The sequence below is a fragment of the Camelus ferus genome, chromosome 25, assembly GCF_009834535.1.
Source record: "Camelus ferus isolate YT-003-E chromosome 25, BCGSAC_Cfer_1.0, whole genome shotgun sequence".
Classification (NCBI taxonomy): Eukaryota; Metazoa; Chordata; class Mammalia; order Artiodactyla; family Camelidae; genus Camelus; species Camelus ferus.
In genome coordinates, this window is record NC_045720.1 from 30,736,086 (window position 1) to 30,763,471 (window position 27,386).

A 27,386-nucleotide genomic window follows, 5' to 3' on the forward strand; every position below is an offset into this window, starting at 1 on the left:
TAAGCAATCTATCTGATAAAGATTTTAAAAATAATGTTCATAAAGATACTTACTGAGGGGGAGTGTGGCCATGGAATGCAAGTCTACCTCAGGAAACAACAAAGTATCAATTAGCCTAACCTTACACCTAAAGGAACTAAAAAATGAATAGATAAAACCCAAGGTTAGTATAAGGAAAGAAATAATAAATATGAGAGCAGAAATAAATGAAATAGGGATTTTAAAAAACTATAGGAAAGATTGATGAAATTAAGAGCTGATTCTTTGAAAAGGAAAACAAAATTGAAAAACTTCTAGCTAGATTAACCAAGAAAAAGGAGAGAGAATTTAAATAAATTTAGAGATGGAAGAGAAGTTGCAACTGACACTGCAGAAGTATAAGGGATCATAAGAGACTACTGCAAACAAGTATGTGCCAAAAAATTGAATAACCTAAAAGAAATGGATAAGTTCCTATAGATGTACAATCTTCCAAGACTCAATCAAGAAGAAATAGAAAATGTGAATACATCAGTTACTAGTAAGGAGATTGAAACAGTAATAAAAATTCTCCTAACAAAGCCCAGGACCAGATGGCTTCAAGGGGGAATTCTGCAAAACACTCAAAGAAGAGTTAGTACCTATCCTCAAACTATTCCAAAAAAAAAAAAAAAAAAGAGGAAGGAACACTTCCAAATACATTTTATGAAGCCAGCATTACCCTGATATCAATGACAAGAACAACCACAAAAAAAAGAAAGTCACAAGCCAATATCCTTGATGAACATAGATGCAAAAATCCTCAGCAAAATATTAGCAAACCAACTCCAACAATACAGTAAAAAGATAATACACCCTGATCAAGTGAGATTTATTTTAGGGATGCAAGGATGACTCAACCTCTGCAAGTCAATCAACATGATACATCACATTAACAAAATGAAGAATAAAAATCGTATCATCTCAGTAGATGCAGAAAAAAACATTTGATAAAATTCAACTTCCATTTATGATTAAAAAAAACACTCAACAAAGTGGGTATAGAGGGAGCATACTAAAGCATAATAAAGACCATATATGACACATCCACAGGCAACATACTCAACAGTGAAAAGCCGAAAGCATTTCCTCTAAGATCAGGACCAGATCAGGACCAAGACAAGGATACCCCCATCACCACTCTTACTCAACATAGTATTGGAAGTTATAGCTATAGCAGTTAGGTAAGAAAAATAAATAAAGGAATCCAAATTGGAAAGGAAGAAGCAAAACTATCACTCTTTACCAATTGCATGATACTATATATAGAAAACCCTAAACAGTCCACCAAAAAAAAGTTGTAACTAATGAATTTCAGTAAAGTCACAGGATACAAAATATACAGAAATCTGTGATCTTTCCATAAACTAATAACTTGCAGAAAGAGAAATTAAAAAACAATCCCATTTACAATTGGCATCAAAAATAATAAAATACCTGGGAATAAATTTAACCAACCAGGTAAAATACTTATTCACTGACAACTAGAAGACAATGATGAAAGAAATTGAAGAAGACAAATAAATGAAAAGGTATTCTGTGTTCATGGATTAGAAGAATTAATATTGTGAAAATGTCCATATTACCTAAAGCAATCTACAGATTCAGTATAATCCCTATCAAAATTCCAGTGGCATATTTCGCAGAACTAGAACAAATAATTCTAAAATTTGTATAGAACCGTAAAAGACCCAAATAACCAAAACAATCTTGAGACTGAAGAACAAAACAGGAGACATCATACTCCCTGATTTCAAGCTCTCCTATAAAGCTACAGCAATCAAAACATGTACTGGCCAAAAAACAGACACACAGATCAATGGAACAGAATAGAGAGCCCAGAAATAGACCCATACATATATGGACAATTAATTTACAACAAGGAAAGCAAGAATATACAATGGAGAAACGACAGCCTTTTAAACAAATAATGTTGGGAAGTAAGAAAAAAAAGAAACAATAGTGTTGGGAAAACTGGATCACTTTCTTACACCATATACAAAAATTAACTCAAAATGAATTAAAATCTTGAATGTAAGACCTGATACCATAAAATTCGGAGAAGAAAACATAGGTAATATCTTCATTGACAGAGATCTTAGCAATGTTTTTGTGGACCTGACTCCACAATCTACTTAATGAGAAAAGATATTTGCAAATCATATATTTGATAAGGGGTTAATAACCAAAATATGTAAAGAATCCATTAAAAAATCTAAAACTAGACTTACCATATGATCTAGCAATCCAACTCCTGGACATACATCCAGAGAAAACTAATTTGAAAAGACACATGCACCCAAATTTTCATAGCAGCACTGTTTACAATAGCCAAGACATGGAAACAATCTAAATGTCCATCAACAGATGACTGGATAATGAAGATGTGGTATATATATATATATATATATATATATATATATATATATATATATATACAATGGAATATTAACTCAGCCACACACACAAAAAATAATGCCATTCACAGCAACATGGGACCTAGAAATTATCATATTGAATGAAGTAAGTCAGACAGAAAAAGACAAATATATGATACCACTTATATGTGGAATCTGAAAAAAAAAAAGATACAAATTCTATTTGCAAACCAAAACCAGATTTACGGACATAGAAAACAAACTATAGTTACCAAAGGGAATGGGCAGGGAGGGATAAATTGGGTTGAGGATTAACAGACACACATTACTATGTATAAGACAGATAAACAACAAGGACCTACTGTATACCACAGTGAACTATATTCAACTTCTAGTAATAACATGTAATGGAAAAGAATCTGAAAAGAAAGAATATATATGTATGTATAAGTGAATCACTTTGCTGTACATGTGATGCTAACATTGTAAATCAAGTGCACTGCAATAAAAAATTTTTTAAAAACTAAGTTGATTCACTAAGGAATTATTCACAACTTTTGCATGGATAATGCTACAATGGTTATGTTCAAAAAGTTATATTTTGTAGATACTGAAATATTGGTGAATGAAATGATATGATGTCTGATTTTTGGCTTTGACATGAAGCTGGATATTGGGAGTTCATCATATTATTCTCATTGCTTTTTATAAATTGGAAAATAGCCAGAGTAAAACTATTTTAAAAGCCAAAACAAACTGTAGACATTTTTCTAAGGAAGACATACAGATAACCAACAGGCACATGGAAGGATGTTCAACATTACTAATTATTAGGGAAATGCAAATCAAAACCACAATGAGATATTACCTCACATCATTTAGAATGGCTATTATCAAAAAGACAAGAAATAAATGTTGGAGTGGATGTGGAGAAAAGGAACTCTTGTACCCCCTTGGTGGAACTGTAAATTGGTGCAGCTACTATGGAAAGCAGTATGGAGATTCCTCCAAAGATTATGAATATAACTACCATATGACTCCACTATTCCACTTCCAGATATAGGGAAAGACAGATACCATATGAATTTACTCATATGTGGAATCTAAAAAAAAAAAATTGAGCAAACAAAACAAAAAAATCATAGATACAGAAGACAAATTAGCAGAGGGGAAGGGGGTTACGGTGGGCAAAATGAGTCAAAGGAGACTGCCTATGTGGTAATGGATGGCAACCAGGTTTGTAGTGTATATCAATGTTGAATTATAATTCTGCACACCTGAATCTTACGTAATTTTGTAAAAGATGAAAATAATTCTATACTGTTTCCTTTCCCAGAGTAAAATACTTAGGGTATAGGCCTGGCCTGAAATAATTACTATTTTAGAAACTTCTTCTTTACTGTAATTATTATAAAACTAATGTATATACTTCATTTTAAAAATTCAACAGTATATGATGTTATTAAGTGGTAACCACCCTTTCAACCCCATTGTGATAGAGATTGCTGTTTCCCAACGTCTGTCCAACTTATGTCTTTTAGTAATGGAATCCCCAAGTTCTAGCTGTGCCCATGAAAGCCTAACTGGAGTTAATTGTCATTTCCAAGTCTACCTTGCAGTTAGATATGGCCATATGACCACTGTCAGGCCAAGGGGTATATAAGCAGAAGTGTGAAATGTCCATTCAAGTTTTTTAAAAATGAAACTGCTTGCCAACCATTTTCTTTTTCCTCTTCCTATAAGCTGGATCACAGTTGCAGTGCTGGCTGACAAGGTCCCACCACATAGCTGGGGCACCTTCCTAAGGAATTGTATAGCCTGGGTCTCTCGGTGACCTCATGAAGAAGAGACACCTTGCTCTGGACTGTTATGTGAGAGAGTTTATTTTTGTGCCTTTTTGTTATAGCAGCTTATACTTAACCTTAACTAATGTAAAAATTGCTATCAAAAGTAGAGTACTGCCATAACAAAAACCTAAATTATGGGACATTGGTTAATCAGTCAGTCTTTGGGCAGAAGGAAACAGATAATTGAAGGCTAGAAAGGTGGTGACCTTTGTAATGTCATGAAAAAATATTTGGTGGACCTGTTACTTCTGATAACTTGGAAGGTAGACCATGTGCTTGCTGTGCCCATAGCTTTCTAAAGGAAGTGGTCCCCCCCCCAAAAAATAGAATGTTAGTGTGTGTTTATGTGTTGGCTGTTCCATGTTGATTTTAGCAAGGTACCATGAGCAATATATTATGCTAGAATTAACCCATTTATAAGTAAAAATGAAAGCTAAAGGGAGTCACATTCTCTGACTGTGGCTTACAATTAAACCTGATATAAAATCTGATAATTTGGCTCCTCAAAGCTGGAAAAGTCAACTGCAACTATGCCTCATAAAGCAGAGCCTTTGGTCAGTGCCCTTTTTAAAAACTGTTCATTAAGACTTTTCATCTGAATAGTGGTGGCCCTATAACAAAGGTCAGAGTAGAGGTGTTGCCTTGCTAATCTAGCCTATTGTTTTAAATGACCTTAAAATGACCACCACTAAAGTAACAAAGAGTGAAATGTGCTGAGCATAGAAGTGAATAAGAGAGTTGGCAGGCTTAAAAACAATGACAAGAAGAAATTTTGACATGGAACCAACTGGTAGTAAATAGACTGAAAGCTTACTAAATTTTGATGGAATTGTATTCTCAAGAAAACCACAAACCTGGCCTGAAAGTGCCTGTAGTTTTTCAGTCTATAAAACAACCAACAGCCCCCAAACTTGCATCATCAGAAAGCAGGCTGTGAAATTTATACAACCTCCAAAGAGGCCTACTTTCCAATGCCAACTTGAGACGTGGCCTACAAGATAATAGATAAGGAAGTTTTTCTCAGAAGGCAAAGTCAGGGGCCCCAGAGGAGTAGGAACAAGAGAATTTCTCCCTCACAGAGTAGAATCAGGCTCTAACAGTGTGTTCATTTGGGCTTCTGTAACAGAACCATTGAGTGGGTGGCCCTTTAAACAACAGAAATTTATTTCTTCCAGTTCTGGAGGCTGAAAAGTCCAAGATCAAGGTGCCAGCAGTTTTAGTGTCTGGTGAGAACCCACTTCTTTGTTCATAGATGACTGTCTTCTTGCTGGGTGCGCACGTGGTGGAAAGGAGGCGGGAGCTCCTTTGGGTCTGTTTTATGAAGCACTGATCCCATTCATTTGGACTCTCCCCTCATGACCTAATAACCTCCCAAAGGCCGTCACACTGTACCATCACACTGGAAATTTCAGTTATGAATTTCAGCGTATGAATTTCAGTTCATTGCACAAGGTATTTTCACAATTCTAGCCAAGATGATGAATTCTGATTAGTATGTATTGTCCTTTCAAGCCATCATGTTGTATTGTTTCTTTTCTCTGCCATTGTTTCTATGTCAGTATGGTCCCATCAGCTTTTTACCTTATAGTGTCAAAACCTCTGTCCCCTGATGAATTCCTTTCTGATCCTCAATACTGTGATATGTTTATTCTCATGTGCTATCATACATGTAGGATTTTCAGAAGGAGGTGTTAGAAAGTATATACTTAGTTTTGACATATCAAATTTGGTGTCTTTAGCAACTTTTTAAAAATTACTTAATTCCTAAATAGGGTGGGACTTATAGGCTGAGTGAGAAGTTTAGCAAATCATCTCGCCAAAAAAAACAAAACAAAACAATAAAACTGGACAAAATTGTCAAAACAACTACTTCAAATATATAATAAATAGAGGAACATTTATTCAGGAAAAATTACTGAATCTCAGTAGGAATAGTTGGGGGTTTGTGGATTCATGGGTTAGGGCTGCTTCCTCTCCCCTGTGCTGTTCCATGTGTAGTAGTTCTTCCGGAGTGGGCAGTCAGCCAGGACCAGCAGCCTTGCTGCCTGCAGGGAGCTGATTTGATTTACACTGGAACTCCTCATCCCCAGGAGTTTTGTCAATACAGTAGGACAATCCAAGAACAAGAGCATATATCCAGGAAGGCCAACCTCATAGCCAGACTGAGGTCATGCCACTGGTTGGGGCCAGCGACGTACCAGCAGACCAGCCAGAAATAGAACAGAAATCAGAATGAAGAACCATAGTGGCACTGATAAACTTTTACATATCCCTGATGGTTTGGAAACTGGTGGGCACACATGCTCAAGAGAGATCAGAGAGAACCCTAACCATCTCTCATCTTTTGTTGAATATGAGGCCTGTTTACTCAGAAGGTAAAAGTTGAAGCAAACTTACAGACTGCCTAAATTTTGAATTCAGTCCCTAAGCCACTGCATTGTGATGCAACACTTCAGCGCATCAGCAAAGAGTGAAAACCTTACTAGCTCATAGTATTTAAGTGCAACTTCTGACCAACCATTGGCTGACCACTAAGTTGTGCAGGTGGTCACACTGTAGAGGCGATAGCCTCTATAGACTTAGCCCAGGCGAGCCAATAAACAAATAATAAACAAAATGAAAACAACCCCTGGGTGGGGTAGTGAATTGGAATCTAGAGACAGTACAATATATCATCTAAAATGTCAGGTTTTCAACAAAAAATTAAAGGAGGTGCAAAGAAATAGAAGAGTATGACCCATACACAGGAAGAAAACTAGTCAGTAGAAACTGCCTCTGATGGGACCCATATGTAGTATGTTTGCAGCAAAAATTCTTGCAGCAAGCTATCTACAGCATAAATGCTTCTGATCAAAATACTGAACAGACTTAGCTGGGAGCACTTATTCAGTAGTTGTTCACATATATGTTCTATAAATAAATACAAACCTACATTTTCAGTTCCCATCATGAGAATACTGAGATTGTGTATAGTATTTTTAATCAAAGCTGTTTTATCAAAAAGGCCTTCTTTTTAAGTTAAAGTAACATTTATATACTAAACTTTTCCATTTATCATCAAAAGAAAAAAATAACATGTTTTTCAAAGAATACTTAATTTGGCTCATGTGAATATAGTGATAACATTTATTCCATCTGAGGGTTTTAAGTGGATTGTTACAAAAAAAATCAGTGTGCATTTTGTCATTTTGTGTACTATTCATTTTTAAGACTTGTCAGCAGGCAAGAAGAATACCCTTATTGTCAGTCTAATTGAATTTTTTGGTCCGCTAGAACTATTATGGACATGGTCCTTTTATGCTATACGTGTTTGAAGTTCCCATCCTGACAGAAATATTTTTTTCAAATCAAGAGAATTATCTCTTCTCAGAAAAATATTCTCGCACACAGAAAAACAATCATCTCATTAAGTAGAATGTGATATGAGACAAATGACAGGACAAACAAGGAACAAACACGCTGTCATACAGGAAGAATGTGCTAGCGTGCAAGAGCTTATGCATCACTGTTGTTAAGACAAATAATGGGATATACGAGCAAAATGTAACATACTATGTAAGATTCTTGTAAGTGTGTGTGTAGGGGGTGTATGTGTGTTTGGAGGATGGCTGTTCTTGTTGATAAGTATTCATTACCATATTCCAGCGTAAGGAGAATGACGGTTTTAACTCAGATGTGATTCAGCAAAGACCACTGTGTAACCATCATAGCCATCAACAAACTGATTCGTGTGCAGTTGGTCCAAAAGTTACAAAAGCTGTTTCTGAGTTCTTGTTTGTACCCACCATCTTAAGATTACATCAGAATTAAAGCATGCAGGACTTGAACTGACTTCAAAGACTAAACTTAGACTCCTAGCTAGTTTAGTTTTTTTCTTTTATTGGTTCATGTTTTCCATTTGGCTTCCATATCCTGTTTTAGCTTGATGCCCCTTCTAGAATTTCATTTACAAATCTTACAGCCTTGGTTGGTGAAACACGCTAATTAATGTTGTGGTGGAGGCTGAAGATCTTAGCAATCTCATGCCTCCTGCTTGGAAAAATATCTGCTGTTTTTCCACCCCATGTCTAGCACCATGCTGAACATGACAAAATGCATCTTAAGTGGAACTCTAAATGCATTTAATCAAAATGCATTCAAGAAGGACTGTTTATACTATCTGCTGCCAATACTATTAATCATGAAGCTCAAACCTTTCAATGGAACAGAAATATGAGATCTACTTTTTCCTAATTAGATTTTTTCAAGAAAAAACAATAAAGTAAAAACAGGTTATTTTATGATTTTTTTGAAGTCCCAAGTAATGCATAAGCCAACAGCATTCCAGCTTTATAAAAATGAACAATTCCATGGGCTCTGTAAATCTCTTATGACTGCATTAAGCAATACCAATTTAAGGGACAAATTCCAGCTCCATAGGTCTTTGGCCAGCCTGAGAATCCTGTACAGGAAACCAAGGTCAGATTTGCAGTTTTATGCTTGAAGATTTGTCTGTGACCAATTTCTCAAAAAATTTTGGTTAGTGCTATGGTATATCCATCATATTTTAGTTGGTATTGAATAAACTTTAAAATACTTGGGTTAATTTGCCTACTATGCTTTTAGCAGATGCAGAGGGTGCCATATATTTTTGACTGAGTCTAATTAGGGTCACCTTCTCTGCATGCTGTCTTGTGACAATGTGGGTACACATCAATTCAGTGTTTGTTGAGCAGCGTGTAGGGGCCAGCCTTTGAAGAAACAGTTGGATGGTTTTATAAGCACTGTACTTTGGAGTTCCTGAGATTATAGTTAAGTTTTCAATTCATGGTGGAAGACAATGTGTCCTTAAAAAAAAAAAAGGAAAAAAAATTTCAGCTCTTAGATTTCTCCAACCCTAGCTAACTGGTGAAAAGTAAAAACAAACTACTCTTGAAACTCCAAATTCAGTGGTCCTGGAACATAACACCTTTGTTTAGTGGACTCATTTGGCCACATTCATTAGCCATCTGTTAACCAAGGGAGATGGAAAGGATACTCGGTGAATTTGTGCCATAGATGTAGCAACCTATGCTGCCAAGTTCAAAGCTTTGCCATGTTACCTGATCCAAATCGTCACGTATTTGAAAGCTTTATGTGTCCCCTGAGACCTTCTGATGAATGGGATTCCACCATATTTCCAAGAGCCCAAGGCTCCAGGATTAACTAATGAAATTATAGTTTATAATATATTTACCTTGAGCTCTGATTGGCAGTATCTGTGTTAACGTAGCCCCTGTGTTCTGTCTAATGTGTGTGAGAGCAAACACAAAGGAATCGCAAGCTGATTCCAAAACAACAGTTTAAAAATATATGAGGAAAAAGCTTGTATGTGGTTTGCTTAAGGCTGTTTTCCTCATAATTTAAAAATATCTTTCCCAGGATGGCATACGCTGATTGTTGAAACAGAAATCTAGTTCAGAAATGTATTTCTTGACTTCACTTTTAAAACATCTATCCCAGTTTTCAGTATGCCGTTTATAGCAATACTCTTATTTTACTAAAGAAGGTAAAAGGAAAAGCCCCAAATGATGAAACATATTGCTTATATTCTTAGTCACGCTCTCATGCAAAGTGAATGACAAAGTTGTCATCTGTACTAGTGACATCTGAACGTTCATACTATAGTGGTAATGATAATTGAACATGATGATTGCTAACATTTATTAAATGGTTATTAATTACCAACTTCTTCTGCATTCCTTACAAGAACCAGCACCATCAACAAAAAATTATTTTACAGATGAGATAACTGGGGCAACAAAGAGATTGACTTATCCATGGTTACACTGCTAAAACTTGTACCGTTAAACCATGATGACTTCCAGTATTAATTCTATTTTGAGCCTATCCAAGACCAACACAATTTTGTATCATTATGACTCGTAGCCTCAGCGATAAGAGAGAATTGAAGTCGAAGCCTCATATGAAGCAAATTAGTCTTCTTGTTTGACAGTAACAATAACATTGCTTATTTGTAGGCGGAGTAGACGATTAAGTGGTAAATGCAGTCCGCATACCTCTGTGACAGGTAGGAATGACCTCTTTAGAAATGTTTGATTTTTCTACATTGTGAAGCTCTGGCTATGGTTTTAGACTCTGATGTTTGGCCTAAAGACACTGACATTTATACATATATTTTGATAATGCAATGGTTAAAGTATAATTTTATTTTTTTGGTCATGTAAGAATTGATTAGCCACTTGAACTCTCAAATGAAATGAGAAAGTCCTTTTTTAAATTTGGAAGTTATTTTTTGAGTGATCTCTGAGATGTACTTTGTGGCATGGCCACTTAAATGTGCACATGTATGCGTGTGCATAGGTATAAGTTAGTTTTCATCTAATTACTAATGCCTATGCTCATGATACTCTTGTTCATGAGTAATAACATTATGGGTACCATATAGCTTCTTTTTTACTTGTTAAAAATAATCTTTGATTGGTAGATCAAAGATAAGCCAGGCCATACCATTGTAATAAATCCTGAAATCTAAGTGGCTTAAAATAAAATACTGAATGGTACTTAGGTATGACTTAGATGGATTCCTGATGTTCAGCTCTCTTTTAATGAATTTACCGATCATATTTTCTGTATCCTCAGTGCAAGTTGAGATGACAAAAGTTATAGGAAGCACACAGATAAGGGTCCACATGTTTCCTATCCTGTGCAGAACTAAACTGGAAATCATGCGATGTAGGTTTGCCCACCTTTAATTTCTCACTGGATAAATATAAGCTTGATCTATAATAACTAAAGAAATATTTGAGGACTTCTGGCACTGAACATGTTGGAGTAACAGTACCAGACCTCTCCTCATGCCATAAACAACTATTAAATTGTTGGCCTAAAACAAATAGGCTACCAGTTATTTCTCCAGAAAGAAAAAGAAAAAGAAAGAAAGGAGGAAAGAAAGAAGAGATGAAAGAAAGGAAGGAATAAAAAGAGAGAGAGAGAAAAGGGTATTTAACATCAGCAGAGGATTGCACTTTAAGGTCTGCAACCACTGTGAATCACATGCCAAGTCCCCACTTAGCAAGGGAAGAACTCTTATAGAGGGAAAAGGAAGAACTCTTATAGAGGGAAAAGGAAGTACTGTAGTAAACAGTCGACAGCTTTTCATTGGTCAAGTTATTGCCAAGAAAGAAGTCTTTCTTCTTCCTATTGGGCTCTGCTATTGTCACAGAATGTGAGAGCTCCCTCTTCTGGTCTCCCAACTCTATTTAATTGAAATTTCTGTTTATTAGGTTTTTTTGCAAAACTAAACAAAACGTACAGAGCAACTGTTTTGAGACATCAGACAGTACACAACGCACAATGTCATCTTTAAGAGTAAAGCACAAAATAAGAGCTCTATATTCAACCTGAGGGCATTTTCTAAACTATTTGCAGGAAATTGGAGAGGAAAAATTGAGATTGAGGTTGTGAAAGTGGTTGGAGATTGCAGTACAGGTACATAAGAAGAAGGAAGCCTCAAAGAAGTAGCCCCAGGAATCTGCACAGAAGTTTCCTTTGGACTCTTGTCCAAATCCTCAGCTTCATATTTGCTGGGTGAGTCTCTTCAAGGCATGTCAGAAAGCAATGGCTGGACAAGCTGAAAGGAAGCCTAGATTTTAGAAGTTGTACAATGCTGTGATGACATTGGAGTCACTGCCCATTCAGAGTGGAGATGTGTTGTTGAGACTTCAAAAAGGCCATGCCCTAGGAGTAAAGCTGATACATATAAGTAAGTGCTAAACCTTAAATCTAAGGAAAACATGAAATATATCCACAATGAAAGCCTAAAATAAACCTCAACAGACTCAAAGTGATGTCCTAGCAATTTAACTTTCTGCCAGAATAAAATACAGTACTCTTCAGAGGAAGATAACAAAATCTAGAGTCTATGTCCAGCACAAGATTTTAAAAATTACTGGACATGTGAAGAAGCAGGGGAAAATTAACTCATAGTTAAGACAAAAAATAGTAAATCTAAGAGACTCACAGATGACCAAGATGTTGGAATTAGTAAAGAAGGACTTTAAACTTATAAATGTGTTTTAAAATGTTAAAGATCTTTCCCCTGTTGAGCCTTCATATGTGCCCACAGCCTTGGATGACATCTTGGCTACAACTTCATGAGACAGCTCGATCCAAAGACATCCAGCTGAAACAACTACGCCAAACTGATTCCTGACCCACAGATACTGTGAGATAAATGGTGTTTTAAGCCATAAAAATATTTAAAGCAAAAGATTAAACAAATGGCTGAAGAGATGGATTAACTGGAGCAAAGAAGTGGAAAATCTTTAAAAGAACCCAGTGGAATTTCTAAAACTGAAAAATATAGTAGCTGAATTGACTCCACTGGATGGCTCAACAACAAATGGACAAAGCAGAAGAAAGGATGAGGAAACTTAAAGGCAGTCTAGTGGAAATTAGCCATATTAGAGCATGGAGAGGAAGTAAAAGGTGAAAAAAAAAAAAAAAGACAGAGTATCAGAGACCAGTGGGACCATATCAAATGATATAATGTATATGATGGAGAGAATGGGGTAGAAGAAATATTTGAAGATATAACAGCTTGGATTTTTCCAAATTTTATAAAAGATAACAACAATCTATAGATCCAAGAAATTCAGAGAGCCGGAAGTGTAATATATCCTTTGAAGAGTACACGGAAGTGCATCATAATCAAACTGCTGAAAACTCAGAGAAAGAAAAAAATCTTAAAAGCATCCAGAGGAAAAAGAGGTAATACATTTAAACACAGAACAGTAAGAAGGATGGCTGACTTTTTATCAGAAACAATGGAAGCCAAAATGGAATGACATTTTTAAAGTGATGAAAGAAAAAAAAAAGTCAACCTGAAATTCTATATCCAGTAAAAATATCCTTCATAGTTGACAGCCTTCATTTCATCTTTGTCAGAGCCATGAATTCAGTTGTCAAAATCAGTGTGGCCAGGCTCAAGGCTTTGGCCTGTATGGTTGGTGGAGGCAGCACTGAGAGGATGGCCTATATGTTTGATAACATACAGGAGGATTAACAAATTGTATATTGAGGATAATGGGAGCCAGCTTTTCAATGTTAAAGGAGGAAGTTACAAATGTAGTAAGTTCAAGACACTTACCAACTTTACAGTAGAGAAACATAGCATGTGACATTTTTATTGTGGTAAAATTTAATACAGAATTTACCATTGTAACCATTTTTAAGTGTGTAGCTCACACTTAAAGTCCATTAAGTCCATTCATATTGATGTGCAGCTATCATCACTATTTCCAGAAACTTTTCATCTTCCCAAAGTAAAACTGCCCCCATTAAAGAATAATACCTCATTCTCCCCTTCTTGCAGCCCCTGGCAACCACCATTCAACTTTCTATTTCTATGAATTTAATGATTCTAGGTACCTCATATGAGTGGAATCATATAGTATTTGTATTTTTTGTAATTGGCTTATTTCACTTAGCATGGTGTCTTCAAGGTTCATCAATGTAGTAGCATATGTCAGAATTTCCTCTTTTTAAAGCTGAGTAATATTTAATTGTATGTATATATCACATTTTATTCATCCATTTATCCATCATAGATACTTGGGTTGCTTCCATGTTTTAGCTATAGTGAATGATACTATTATGAACATGGGTGTATAAATATTTCTTTGAGAACCTGCTTTCAATTCTTTTGGGTATTTACACGGAAGTGAAATCTCTGTTATCATATGGTAATTCTGTTTAATTTTTTTTAGAGGAACTACCATACTATTTTCCATAGTGGCTGCAACATTTTATATTCTGACGAATAGGGCACAAGAGTTCCAGTTTTTCTACATCCTCCCCAACACTTATTATTTTCTGTTTTTTTAAAAAAATAATATCCATCCTGATGGGTGTGAAATGGTATCTCATTGTGATTTTGATGTGCATTTCTCTGATGGTTAGTGAAGTTTAGTATCTAATTGGCCATTTGAATATCTTCTTGGAGAAATGTCTATTGAAGTCCTTTGTGCATTTTTGAATTGGGTTGTTTGGTTTTTTTTGTTGAATTGTAGGAGATCTTTTTGTGTCCTGAATATTAGCCCCTTATCAGACATAGGATTTGCAAATATTTTCTCTTATTTGGTAGGTTGCCTTTATACTCTGTTCATTGGATGCACAAAAGTTTTAAATTTTTATGTGATCTGATTTATCTAATTTTTCTTTTGTTGCCTGTGCTTGTGATGTCATATCTAATAAGTCACTGCAAAATCCAATATTATGAAATTTCTCTTGTATTTTCTTCTTAGAGTTTTATAGGTTTGGCTCTTACCTTTCGGTCTTTGATTCAAGTTGAGTTAACTTTGTATATGATGTAAGGAAAGGGTCCAACTTCATTCTTTTGTGAGCTTCCCAACACCATTTGTTGAAAAGACTGTCCTTTCACAATTGATTATTTGACTGTGTATGTAAGGAGCTTTTGTGTGTGTGTTTGTGGTGGTGGTGGTGGGGGTGACTCTATTCTGTTGCATTAGTTTATATGTCTGTCTTTATGCCAGTACTACATTTTTTTTTGTAATTGGGAAGTATGAGTCCTCCAACTTTGCCCTTCTTTTTCAAGTTTGATTGAAATATACCACCTTGACCAAGTAATAAAAATTAACATTACAAGTAATGAGGACAATTGACATTGTGTGCCTCCTGAAAGGATGCACTGAACAGGACATAGCATCACTTCTGTGTCATTCCTGCTACCAAAAACAAAAACAAAAACAAAAACAAAAAACCTCCCTTCAAAAATAAGATTATATCAGACAAACCCAAACTGATAGATATTCTGCAAAATAATTGGCATGTACATTTCTAAAATATGTTAAGTTCCTGGAAGACAAAAACAGAGATTATCTTCCAGATTGAGAGAAATTAAAGGGGCATCATAACTAAATGTGACATGTGATCCTGGATTGGATTGTAGACTTATAAAGAATATTGTCAGAACAATCAGTGAAATTTGAGTGGGATCTGTAGATTAGATCGTAGTATTGTTTCAGTGTTAATTCCCTGAATCTGGGTTGTTAGATCTACAGCTTACTTTCAAATGGTTAAAAATCATATTATGTATATTATACAAAATTATATTATGTGTAATATCAAAAATTATATTATACACACACACACACACACACAGGGACAAAGGGACAGGGGGAGACAGAAAGAGAATGATTAAACAAATGTGGCAAAATGTTGACAAGTAAATGTTATCAGTTAGGAAGAGTATATGGGAATTCTTTGTACTATTCTTGCAATTTTCTGTAAGCTTAAAATTAATTCAAAGTAAAATTTTAAATGATAGATAAATGATGGCCAAATATAGACATTTTCAGAAAAACAAAAGCTAAGGAAATTTGTTGGCCCTAGACCTGCACTGCAGGAAATACTTAAGAAGTTCCCAGGGCTGAATAGAAATGATCCCAGATGGGATCCCAAATGGGAGCCTGCATTTTCAGGAAAGGAGAAAAGCACTGGAAATAGTAAGATTTCTAAACTATACTTTCAGGCTTGTAATTCTATATAGTGGTTTAAGCACACGTGTTTAGCTCCTCTTCCTCCAAATCCCTAAAAATTACTATAAAGGATAAAGTTATAAACCCACAAAAATAAATAGAGGGCATCAGTTGATCAGAGGTTTCAGCAAGTTTCTGGAGACTGAAAGTGGGTGATGGAGTAAGTATTTAATGAGGCAGGGAGGAAACCTCACTTGAAAAAATGCATGGTAAATATTGTAGTTGAGGAGACTGTACAACTTCCCCTCATAAACCTGGAGAGGCTGAGGACTCAGAAGTGCCAGGTCCTCTGAGACAGTGAAACATGGGGATGAAAATAGAGGAGTTACTGGAAGATTTGTAGGCAAAACACTTAATACATATGAATCTCTGCAGAGAATGCCTCATTCTCCTCAAGCAAAGAGAAAAAGAGAGACAGAGCAAGAGTGAGAGGGAAAAACTGACTAATTTCAATTCAAAAGACATGGAAAGCTACTATTTTTTTTTTGTGTGTGTGTGTGTGGTGAGAACACTTAAGATCTATACTTTTAGTAAATTTCAAGACTATTATACAGTATGGTTAACTATAGTCACTATGCTGCACATTAGCTCCTCAGAACTTATTCATCTTCTAACTGAAAGTTAGTACCCTTTGACAATATCTCCCCATTTCCACCATCCCTCAGCCCCTGGCAACCACCATTCTTCTCTCTGATTTTGAGTTCGACTTTTTTAGATTCCACATAGAAATGAGATCATATAATATTTGTCTTTCTGTGTCTGGCTTATTTTACTTAGCAAAATGTCCTCCAGATTATCCTTTGTTGCAAATGGGAGGGTTTCCTTATTTATGGCTGAGTAATATTCCATTGTATATCATTTCACAGCGTATGCATATACTAAAGCATCACATTGCTTACTGTAACAAGAAGAAAAAAATTACATTGTACAACCTAAGTTTATGCAACTATTATTTGTCAATCTACATTAATAAAGCTGGGGGAAAAGGAATTTAAACAAATTCATAAAACCAAAAACCAAAAACTAAACACCAAAAAAACAAAAGAAATGGAAAGAATTGTCTGGTGAGAGACTGGGCAGTAAGCATGTGAATTAGTGCCTTTGTCAGCACACAGCTCTCCTCATTTCATTTTATAACATCCAAAGCTTAATGGCTTCTCCTTGTCTGTTCACCTAAAGTGACACTTTCCAGTTGACAGGCCCTGCCATGAACACAGATCTGAAGGTGACCTTTTATATTGCCTCATTTTTTTTAAACACTTTTATTATGGTATGATTCCTATACAGTAAACTATATATATTTCAATGTACAATTTGATGAATTTTGATAGATGTATACACCAATGAAACCACCATTACAATCAAGATAGCTAACATTTCCATGACTCCCTAAGAGGTACAAATTTCAAATTCCTAATTTATCTCTTCCTAACCCCTTTACCCACTGGTAACCATAAGTTTGTTCTCTATGTCTGTGAGTCTGTTTCTGTTTTGTAGATAAGTTCATTTTTGTCCTTTTTTTTAGATTCCACATATAAGCAATATTGTATGATATCTTTCTTCCTCTTTCCTATTTACTTCACTTAGAATGCCAACCTCCAGTTCCATTATGTTGCTGCAAATGGCATTATTTTATTCCTTCTTATGGCTGAATAGTATCCCATTGTGTGTGTCTTCTTTATCCAGTCATCTGTTGATGGACATTTGGGTTGTTTCCATGTCTTGGCTATTGTAAATAGTGCTGCTGTGAACATTGGGATACATATGTCTCTTTGAATTATATTTTCCTCTGGATATATGCCCAGGAGTGGTGTGCTGGATCATATGGTAAGTCTATTTTTTGTTTTTTGGGGGAATCTCCATATTGTCCTCCATAGTGGCTGCACCAATTTCCATTCCCACCAGCAGTGTAGGAGGGTTCCTTTTTCTCCACACTCTCTCCAGCATTTATTGTTTGTGGACTTTTTAATAATGTCCATTCTGACTGGTGTGAGGTGATACTGCAGTTTTGATTTGCATTTCTCTAACAGTTAGTGATGTTGAGCATCTTTTCATGTGCTTGTTGGCCATCTGGATGTCTTCTTTGGATAAATGTCTACTTGGGTCTTCTACCCATTTTTTGATTGGGTTGCTTTTTTTTGTGATATTAATCTGTATGAGCTGTTTGTATATTTTGAAAATTAGTCCTTTGTTGTTTGCATCATTTGCAAATATTTTCTCCCATTCTGTAGACTATCTTTTCATTTTGTTGATGGTATCCTTAGCTGTGCAAAAGCTTTTAAGTTTAATTAGATCCCATTTGTTTATTTTTGTTTTTATTTCTATTACTCTAGGAGCTGGTTCGAAAAAAATATTGCTGCGATTTATGTCAAAGAGTGTTCTGCCTATGTTTACCTCTAGGAGTTTTATAGTATCTGGTATTACATTTATGTCTTTAATCCACTTTGAGTCTATTTTTATATATGATGTTAGAGAATGTTCTAATTTTATTCCTTTACACATAGCTATCCAGTTTTCTCAACACTGCTTATTGAAGAGACTGTCTTTCCTCCATCGTATATTTGTGCCTCCTTTGTTTATTTGACCATAAGTGCATGGGTTTATTTCTGGGCCTTCTATCTTGTTCCATTGATGTTTATGTCCATTTTTATGCTTGGTCCTGGCCCTCTGGTGGGTAGGGCTGTGCCTAGGCTGCTCTGGACTGCTGATGGGTGGGGCTGCGTTCCAGCCCAGTACTTTGGCCTGACCCAGTAAGCTGTTTGGCCTGAGGCTTCCCAGCACTTAAGCCTACAGGCTGTTGGGTGGGGCTGGGTCTTGGTGCTAACAACCCAAGCAAGCTGTCAGCCTCTAGGATAACTCATGTAGATAAACACTCCCCAAATGTCTGCCACCAGCTTTTAGGTCTCCAGGGTGAGCCACAAGAGATTTATTTAATAGCATATTATGCTGTCATATTGAAGGGCAGCCAAATATGCTACCCCAAAATATGCCACTTTGCATATTGATTATTTTGAATTAAAGTCACTCCAGAAACAGCCAGTGCAGGAGAACACTCTGACCCTCCTTTGTCCCTCTGAAAGCAGGAAATAAATCTCCCTTGTGAAAGGCACCCTCCCTGTACTAGATACTGAAGAAATGTACCTCATCACCAGAGATAGAGAACTTAGAGCTCTCTAAAAAGCTATAAACCTTGTTAGTTCTTTGCTGATTTATTACCCCAAATCCAAACTTCTTTTTCTTGTCAATTCTGCACAAATTTATCGTATATTTGTCTAAAAGGTATAAAAGCTGCCCCCGTTGGTCACTTCTTTGTATCTCATATTTTTCATGAATTCCTATACATATGAAATTAAATTTCTGTTTCTCCTGTTAATCTGTCTTATGTCAATTTAATTATTAGGCCAGCCAAAGAACCTAGAAGGGAAGAAAAGAAAAGTTTTCCTTCCCTGCAGTAGGATAGCACATTACTACATAATGATAATATATTATTTATGCTTTCACATGGTAGCATATGATTGCAAAATGATAGCTATGATTCATAAATATAAAGATAATAAATGGAAGAAACAGTAAAAGTAGTTGCTTCTGCAGAGTAGGATGACAGTAGGTGTATTGAGAGAGAGGACTGTATAACCAGGAGTGTGGATGAGTTTCCTTATAGGGTGACTCTGGGCAAGAAACTGAACAGGTGGACTGGATCAGACTAGAATCTGCTGTTTCACTCCATTAGGAGCGTGAACTTGACCTACAAGCTATGAGAAGGCATTGACAGTCCTAATCTGGGGAAATTGTCTGTTGTGTGGGGATAGTCAACAGAGGAGTCCTTGATGAAGCCTCCCATAGACTGGGAGGGGGACCTAGTAATGCCTCTAGCTTGTGATTCTTCCCAACCCTGTATCTATGAGAGCTGTCTATGCTCCAGAAATGTTAGTGTGTTACAATTATTGACCAAGAGTCAGTGTTCCTCCAGGTACAGGACAGCTCACTGCAAGATGATTTTAAAGTAGTACACAGCAACTGCACTAAGCAAACAAAATGGGGTGGGGGGGTGGGGTATATAGCTCAGTGATAGAGCCCAAGCTTAGCATGTATGAGGTCCTGGGTTCAATCCCCAGTACCACCATTTTAAAAATGAATAAAATGTAAACTGGGAAAAAGAAGTTCAATGTGAAAGGCAAATACATCATTAAAAAATTACATAAGTTGCAAGAAAAAAAGGTGAGGGAATCTATAAATTGCAAGAGATGTAAAAGACATTTCAAACAATCGCAACATGTGGTCCTTATTTGGATCCTGATTCAAACAGTTAAAAAAAAAAGACACTTAGAAATCTGAATGCTGGATATTTGTTGATGGTGAGGGATTATCATTGTTTCAGGTATGATAATGATATTGTAGTTCTATTATAAAATAGACTATCTTTTTGAGATATATAATAGGATATTTACAGATGAAATTATGTGGTAGCTGGGATTTGCTCTGAAGTAATCAGTGAGATATCCAAGCTCCAGTTACCTCTTCCCTGATCCTTCTCCCCCCATCTCATTTAATTTTCTTTGGAGTAAGAAACTGCTTATTTTGGACTTATTGCTTATAATCCCACTTTCTTTATACCCCTGCTTCCTAATGGACTAAGCTATTGATTCTTGAAGACTTTCTTTTTCCTTAGAAAGCTCACACCAATCAAAAGCTGTGGCTTTTAAGACTATTTGCCAACTGAGAGGTTCAAAATCACTTCAACAAGTTGACTACCCTGAGGACAGTGTGTAAAGAAAGCTCTTCCCCTGGAGTGAATGGTGGCCCTATGGACATTGGGAACGCCCAAGTTTAGCATCTCCAAATATTAATGTCTATACTGATTTTTTCTAATGAGTCAATTTAAAGAAAAATGTTAATAAGTAATAGTATAGGAGTGTGCAGATAATTGAAGCATGGAAATTTTGGGTTAAGCTGCATGCACACTGAGACCCTCTCTCTTGGGGCTGCCCTTATCTTTACTGGTCCTGGGTCAGTCTATCTCTCCAGAAGGCAGAGAGGAAAGCACAGCTAATTGATACATTGAGCTTAAGTCTATCAATAATGAGAATAGCTGGTGATATTAAAGAGATGGGAAGCTTAGAGGGCAGTGTCTTGGAGTTCAGAATGAGAAAGGAGGGGTCTGCAGGGCTCTAGGGGCTCCCCAAGGATCAGGATAAAATCATGTTCATCTTTGCTTTCACAGAAACTGCCACAAGATATGGCCTGTAGTAACCTCAGTAAATATTTGTAGAATAAGCATCTTAGATGGAGGGAAAGGAGGATTTTTATATTTTTAAAGTTATTTAGAGAAATGTGAGATGTGGTCTGATTCCACTTAAAATGGGATGGCTTAAGAGGAATGAAAGGACAAAAATTAAAAATTAAATTAAATTTAAAAATGAAAATATAGTTCTGAAATAGAAGCCACACCAAAATTAATGTAGTTGTTCAGGGAACTCTCAGGTGAGTTTGGTGTTTAAAAGCTTATGTACAAAAGCGGCAATGAAAGTTATGTCATCAAAGTCAGGTATGAGGGACAGTCGCCTGCAAGAATTATACCAAGATGACTGAAGAGTGGTCTGAGGCTTAGAAACGATGCTAAAGACATTCATTTGTTGTAAACATTTTATCATGGAAAACATCAAACATATGCAAAAGTAGACAGAATAGTATAGTGAACTCCTGTGTAACCGTGGTCCAGCTGCAATAATGCTTACTAACTAGGGGTCAGCAAGTTACAGCCCAAGGGCCAAGTTCAGCCCACTACTCGTTTTTATAAATAAAGTTTTATTGGAACATAGTCATGTTCATTTCTTTATATTTTATCTGTTTTACTTTTGCATTTACCAGCCACTACCTGGCCCTTTATAGGAACAGTTTGCTGACCCCTGATTAATTCTCCCCTAATCAACATCCCTCACTCTTGTCCATCTACCTGCCAACCTCCCTTGTATTATTTTGAAGCAAATCATCATCATCATGATGTCATTTGATTGGGAAATATTTCAGTATATATTTCTAAACCATAATGCCATTATCATTCCTAAAAAGAGATTTCACAATAATTTCTTAATTTCATAAATAACCAATTAGTGTGGAAATTTCCTATTACCTCCAGGGCATAAATCTTTTTAGATTTTTTGTCTTCCTGCTTTACAGTTCATTTGAATCAGGATCCAAACAAGTTCCACACATTGTGATTGCTTGACAATTCTCACTCCCTTTTTTAGTTCCTTACAGTTCTTTTTTTTTTTTTTTTAAAGAAACCAGGTTGTAAAAACAAAACAAAACAAAACAAAACAAAACAAAACAAAACAAAACAAAAGAAAGAAAGAAACCAGGCTGTCCTGCAGAGTTTCCCAGTCTGAATTCTAACTGCATCCCTACAGTGGTGTTTTAACATGTTGCTCTGTCATGCTTGTATTTCCTATAAATTGGTAATTCAATTTAGAGGCCCTCAAAGGAACTTTAAAGCTCTTCAAAGACGCAAGACCATTTGCCACTTTGCATTGCACTGGTTTGTTGTTTACTTGATATTTAACACCTGCCATAATTAAGTATGGGTGATCAGAGCTCTGTTCCATCGCATAGTCCCCAGGGAGGACTACAGCTGGGAAGATCACTGGGAGATCTTCAGCTATGCTCCCATGAGTGAGAGAAGACGCTACTGTATTGTAACCCTGCTAGGCCTCAGTACTCCATAGGAGAACAATGGCTCCTGGTGGCTCTCTAAATTATAACATCACCTTTCAACTGCTAGAACTATTTTGTAGGAGGGAGGGAAAATGGGATGAGATTCCTTATGTATAGGCTTTTATGTTACTATATTAAAGTGAGCTTTTTGGAATTGGTTTGGCTTTTATCTTGGGTGTGTGCATGAGTGTCTTAGTATAGGAGTCCGAATTCTGTTCTCTCTCTCTGCTTTTGACCTTCATTATGGAGTCTTAGTAACTTGAATGCTGATTCAAGTTCATCTGGAAGTGAGTGAGGCATGTAAATGTGATGAGTGATATGTATTATTGTAAATGATCTACCTGGGCTCTTGGGAACTTTAATCATCTGTGATCACCGAGACTAAAGAAAAAAAGAGGTCTTTTTAAACTCAAGCAGGAAAACTGTGAGACCTCTGGCTGTGTCTGTATAGATATATGTATACGTGTACAGTATAAGTGTGATATGTCTCTGCCTCCAAATGGCATTGCCAAGATTGGTTTGTGGATAAGCTCTGTTTAATCAGCTTAAAAGAATTAAGCACTTATGTAAATTCTCAGAAATATATAAGAAACTGGCCAGAATGAATTTCAGGTTGACATGATCTGGGAAATATTCAATATTAAATTAATATCTGGTATTTAATCTGGTATAGCTTAAGCTTGTTGGTTTGATTAATATAGACATGTCTTTAAGGTCATCAGTATTAAGAAGTATACTTTTATTATACTAGGTTTACTGGAAGTCAAATAATCTGTTGCAATGTGTCAGCAAAGAAAGTAACATGATACTGTGGACAAAGAATGCTGCCTGCCATATCAGTACACAAGGGATGTTGTGGCTATCAAGCCATCAGCCACTGCAGCTGCCCTCTCCCCTCCACAAGGTACACCCTGAGGGTATCCAGGATGGAGGAAAACAGCATACTGGTCCTAGATAGTTAAGGTGCACATCAAAGAAATAACTTCATTAAGCCTGGATTCTTGCATCTTCTCACACAGAGAAAAGTCCTAAATTTATTAACTTGAGTTGTCTGACTTTTCTTTAATTAACAGTAATCTTTTGATGTTCAACTACCTGTTTTTGTTTTTTGCAAAAAGTCCTATATATTCTGACTCCTCCCTTATCTCTTTGGACAGTCTCTCAGTTACCTCTGAGAGACTGTATCCTACACTGAAGACCTCAGTAAGTCTGCCGAAGAAAATGTAATTAATTCTCAACTTTTAGGTTGTGCATCTTTTTTTCAGTCAACAGTTTGATGAAAATTATAAGTAAATTCAATGTAAATGAGATAAGAGGTCTTAGGTAAACTCTTTTGGAATAATTATGTTTTGGAAATGTCTTTCTAAAACAGTCTCTGCAGATTTTGATAACTTGAAATTTTAGTTTTGCTAAATTCAATTAAATGATAGGAATTTATTGAAAATCCAGGTTATTTCAAAGAAGATAAAATGCTAAGTGGGTCTGAGTTTACCTACCTTTGCTTCTTACAAGAAGAAAACTAAGGCAGGAAATGCTGGTATGACAAACAGTTTACGATTACTTGCTTCTCAGTTTTTGCTAGAGACTTAAGGTTAAATTTTATGGGTTAAAATTAAAATATAACGCTACTAAAATAATAAGAGAAACATTTCAGTGTGCCAGGAGAGTAGGGTGTGTGTTTTTAGTAAAAGGAGGTAGGAGGAATGGAAATTTTGTTAAAGGATAAAAGGGTAGTTTTGTCCTGGAGCTGTTTGTTTCTGAAGGGAAAAGAAAACAAGGGCCAAAATAAAATGGATACAAAAAGTTGTAGGCTTGTAGAAAAGGAATACCGAGAAAAGCTTTGTACATGGTCATGATTTGCTCAGTTTGGATTTGTGAAGATTTGTGAATGAAAAATAGTCAAGTCATATCAGTAAACAAAGGATGCTATGGCCATCAAGTCGTATGCTACTACCTGCCCCTGCAGCCACCCCCAACAGTGCACCCTGAGGGAACTCAGGTTGTGGAAGAGCAGGAGACTGGCCCTAGAGAGCTAGGTGTGTATCAAAGGAATGATTTCAGTGAGCTCAGACCTTTGCATCTTCCCATACATAGAAAAGTGCTAAATTCCTGAACTCGAGATGTCTGATTTTCTTTAATTAACAGTAATTTTTTGATGTTCCGACTACCTGTTCTTTGTGGCAAAACTCATCTATCCTGGCTCCTCCCCTGCCAATTTGGATCAGTCTCTTATAGCCATCTGAGAGGCTGCTTTCTGGGTTTGAATCCTCAGAAAGTCCGCCAAATAAAACATAACTCTCAGCTTACAGGTTGTGCATCTTATTTCAGTTGACAGGTTAAATGTAACTAGGTAAACTGATTTTGTTTTTAAGACTAGGCTGGTGTAGGACTGGATTTGGTTTCTCACTATGTTAAGAGAACAAACTTTTCTTGGAATGCTGCTTTTGATTAGATTGTTTCTTTGTGTGTAAGTGATCTGTATTTGCTTTCAAAATCTTTTATTGTTGCTTTAATTACATGAATAGTATTCACACTGATCTGTGATCCTGTGTGACCAAGTGTTTTGAAACCTTTTTGATATTTTTGACAAACTGCCCAAATATCAAATTCAAATTGAAGTTTTTTTTCATCTACAGCTCACTCTGGAAACCTGCAGCATCTCGGAGAGAGTAAATTAACTAGGATTATTTGGTGTGTTGAATTACATGGGAAGCATTGTGAAATGAGTGATTAAACCTCAGGTTATACTGTATGGGTAAATTTTATTAATATAGACATTCTAGAAATTATATGAATTTCTCAAATTTGGACATGCCCTGGTATATAATGTTATTGTTACCTGAAAATTAGGTTTGCCTCTTGGTGTCAGCCAGAAGACACACCACGCCAAAGACCGGGAGAAGAAAGGATTTATTGCTTGCAGCAAGTAAGGAGACCACCTGCGATCTTTCCCAAAGCAATGTCTTCCTGAACAGCCAAAGTTTTAAGCTAAGGGTATATGCATGTTCATGAAGGGGCTACAGCAGAGGAGAATTCAGCATTGAATTGGGGCAAAGGTCGACAGAGTCCCAGCTTTAGGTGACTGAAGTCACGAGGGTCAGAAAAGGCCATCATCCCTTGGGTTCCAGTTGAATGCCCAAGGAGGGTTACATTCTGCAAAACAGCTCAAGAAAGTGCTTCAGGCTGGTCTCTACCATTGAAATAGAACTTGCAGTCTTCCTTTAAGATCATTATTACTGAGATCTGTTCAAGGGCAAGCAATGTGGCCAGGCTTAGATCACAAAATGGCTTAGGTCTAAAATGGCTTCTCGTATGTCAAAAAGTTCCTCCAGGGACCCCGTGCCCTATCTGCTAAAACCTTATCAGTCATTATTTTAGTTAGTATCTTAAAATGTTGTGTGTCACAGCTGTGACCAAGTTTCTTTGTCTATTACATTGTAATAAGGTGTTTAACAATGTCTTTTAAAGTCTTGTTATTCGTAGACAGTTATTGTTGTACTTTTGTTAAAGTGCTTCATCTTTAAGAAAATTCATGGGAAGGACTCTTTGACAAATACAAGTTTCTGATGAATTTCAGATCATAATGCTGAACTGGGTAAGAAATTTAAAAATCCCAATGGAAAATCTGATGGCTTCATAAAACTATTAACAAAAGGTTTGGTTATTGAGTAACTGGTGAATATGGTTATAATTTTCATGGTTTTGTTTGGAATATTACTGGTTTTGATCTGTGTTTTCCAGCTATAAGGAAACCCTTCCCTTCGAGCTAATTATGACTTAGAGCAATTTGGTAAATTACACCTTTGTAAGTAGAATTAAAACATTTATCTTTTCTCTCAACCTGATCTCTCTAGACTTTGGAAACTCTTGCGTTCCACGCAGCTTATCAGGTGAATAAGAAAGGCTGCCCCCTGACAGATGATGGAATCTTGGTATTTTGAGGACCTCAAGAAGAGAGAAGTTCACCCAGGCAGAATCTAATGGCAAGCCCTTGGTGTGGTTTTCTTGGCCTTTCTCTGCTCTAAAATCTGATGTTTCAGTTCGTTTGACCTCACTGTGCATTGCTTGTAAACTTGGGTTCAACAATAAGTAGCCTGAAAAAAAATGTTGCTGAGGTACAAACCCAGTTTGACCTTCAATCAGCACCTTTTCCTTGTGACCTAAAGGTTTCATGCCCCAGAATGTCTGTTAACAAGTTGAACACAAAGACTCACTGACAAGGACCACTTCCTCGATGATTTATAATAGCAGAGTCTGGTACATAGTAATTGCTCAATCAATATGGGTTGAATCAGTATCATGTATCTTTTGTGTCCCTAGGAATCTTTCACATTGCTTGCTGAGTTGACTTAAATAACACGATACAAATCCAGGTTGTTTCAATAAAAACCAAGCCAGACACCCCTAAGGTACAAGAGGCTTACCTTTACACACGACTTTGCATAAACTTGCAGATGCCTTCCTTTAAAACACTTGTCTTCTACTAAAAACCCACGCAAATACTTCCATCAAAACTTGCTCTGCTCTGCTAAGCAGGTAATTGCTTCTGCAGCAGCTGGGTCACCTCTGTGTGGTAGGGACCACTGTTTAGGATTGGTGTTAATCTGTTTATGTCTGTCTCATCTGCAGGGCTGTGAGCTCCTAGAATTTGGCTGTCTTGTTCACTCTTTAACCAAACAAGCAAGCGGTTGGACGCATAAGGGTAGTCATAATGAAAATGTCGGTTTGTGTACATTGTTGGGGCGATCCATGCCCAGGATGATTTGTACTGTATTTGTAGGGTACATTTAAAAAATTCACGTACTACATCTTTGAATTCCCTAATTCTGTGTATTAGTAAGATCAATATCTCTAAATTACTAAGGAAGTGGACTCATAAGGTGAAGCCCTAA

The 27,386-nt window shown here is 36.3% G+C and overlaps 1 protein-coding gene across 5 annotated transcripts in view; it reads left to right on the top strand.

Moving 5' to 3' along the window:
• RGS22 (regulator of G protein signaling 22) overlaps positions 1-27,271 on the top strand; it is a 134,366-nt gene extending 107,095 nt beyond the window's left edge. For 2 of the 5 annotated variants that reach the window (XM_032468228.1, XM_032468230.1), the window contains one exon: positions 23,246-27,271. In XM_032468228.1, the coding sequence (XP_032324119.1) occupies positions 23,246-23,265 (20 nt within the window). In that variant the 3' untranslated portion in view covers positions 23,266-27,271. The remainder of the gene's footprint in view (positions 1-23,245) is intronic. The other 3 variants (XR_004315277.1, XR_004315278.1, XR_004315276.1) reach the window with 3 other exon arrangements.
• The last annotated feature ends 115 nt before the right edge of the window (positions 27,272-27,386 follow it).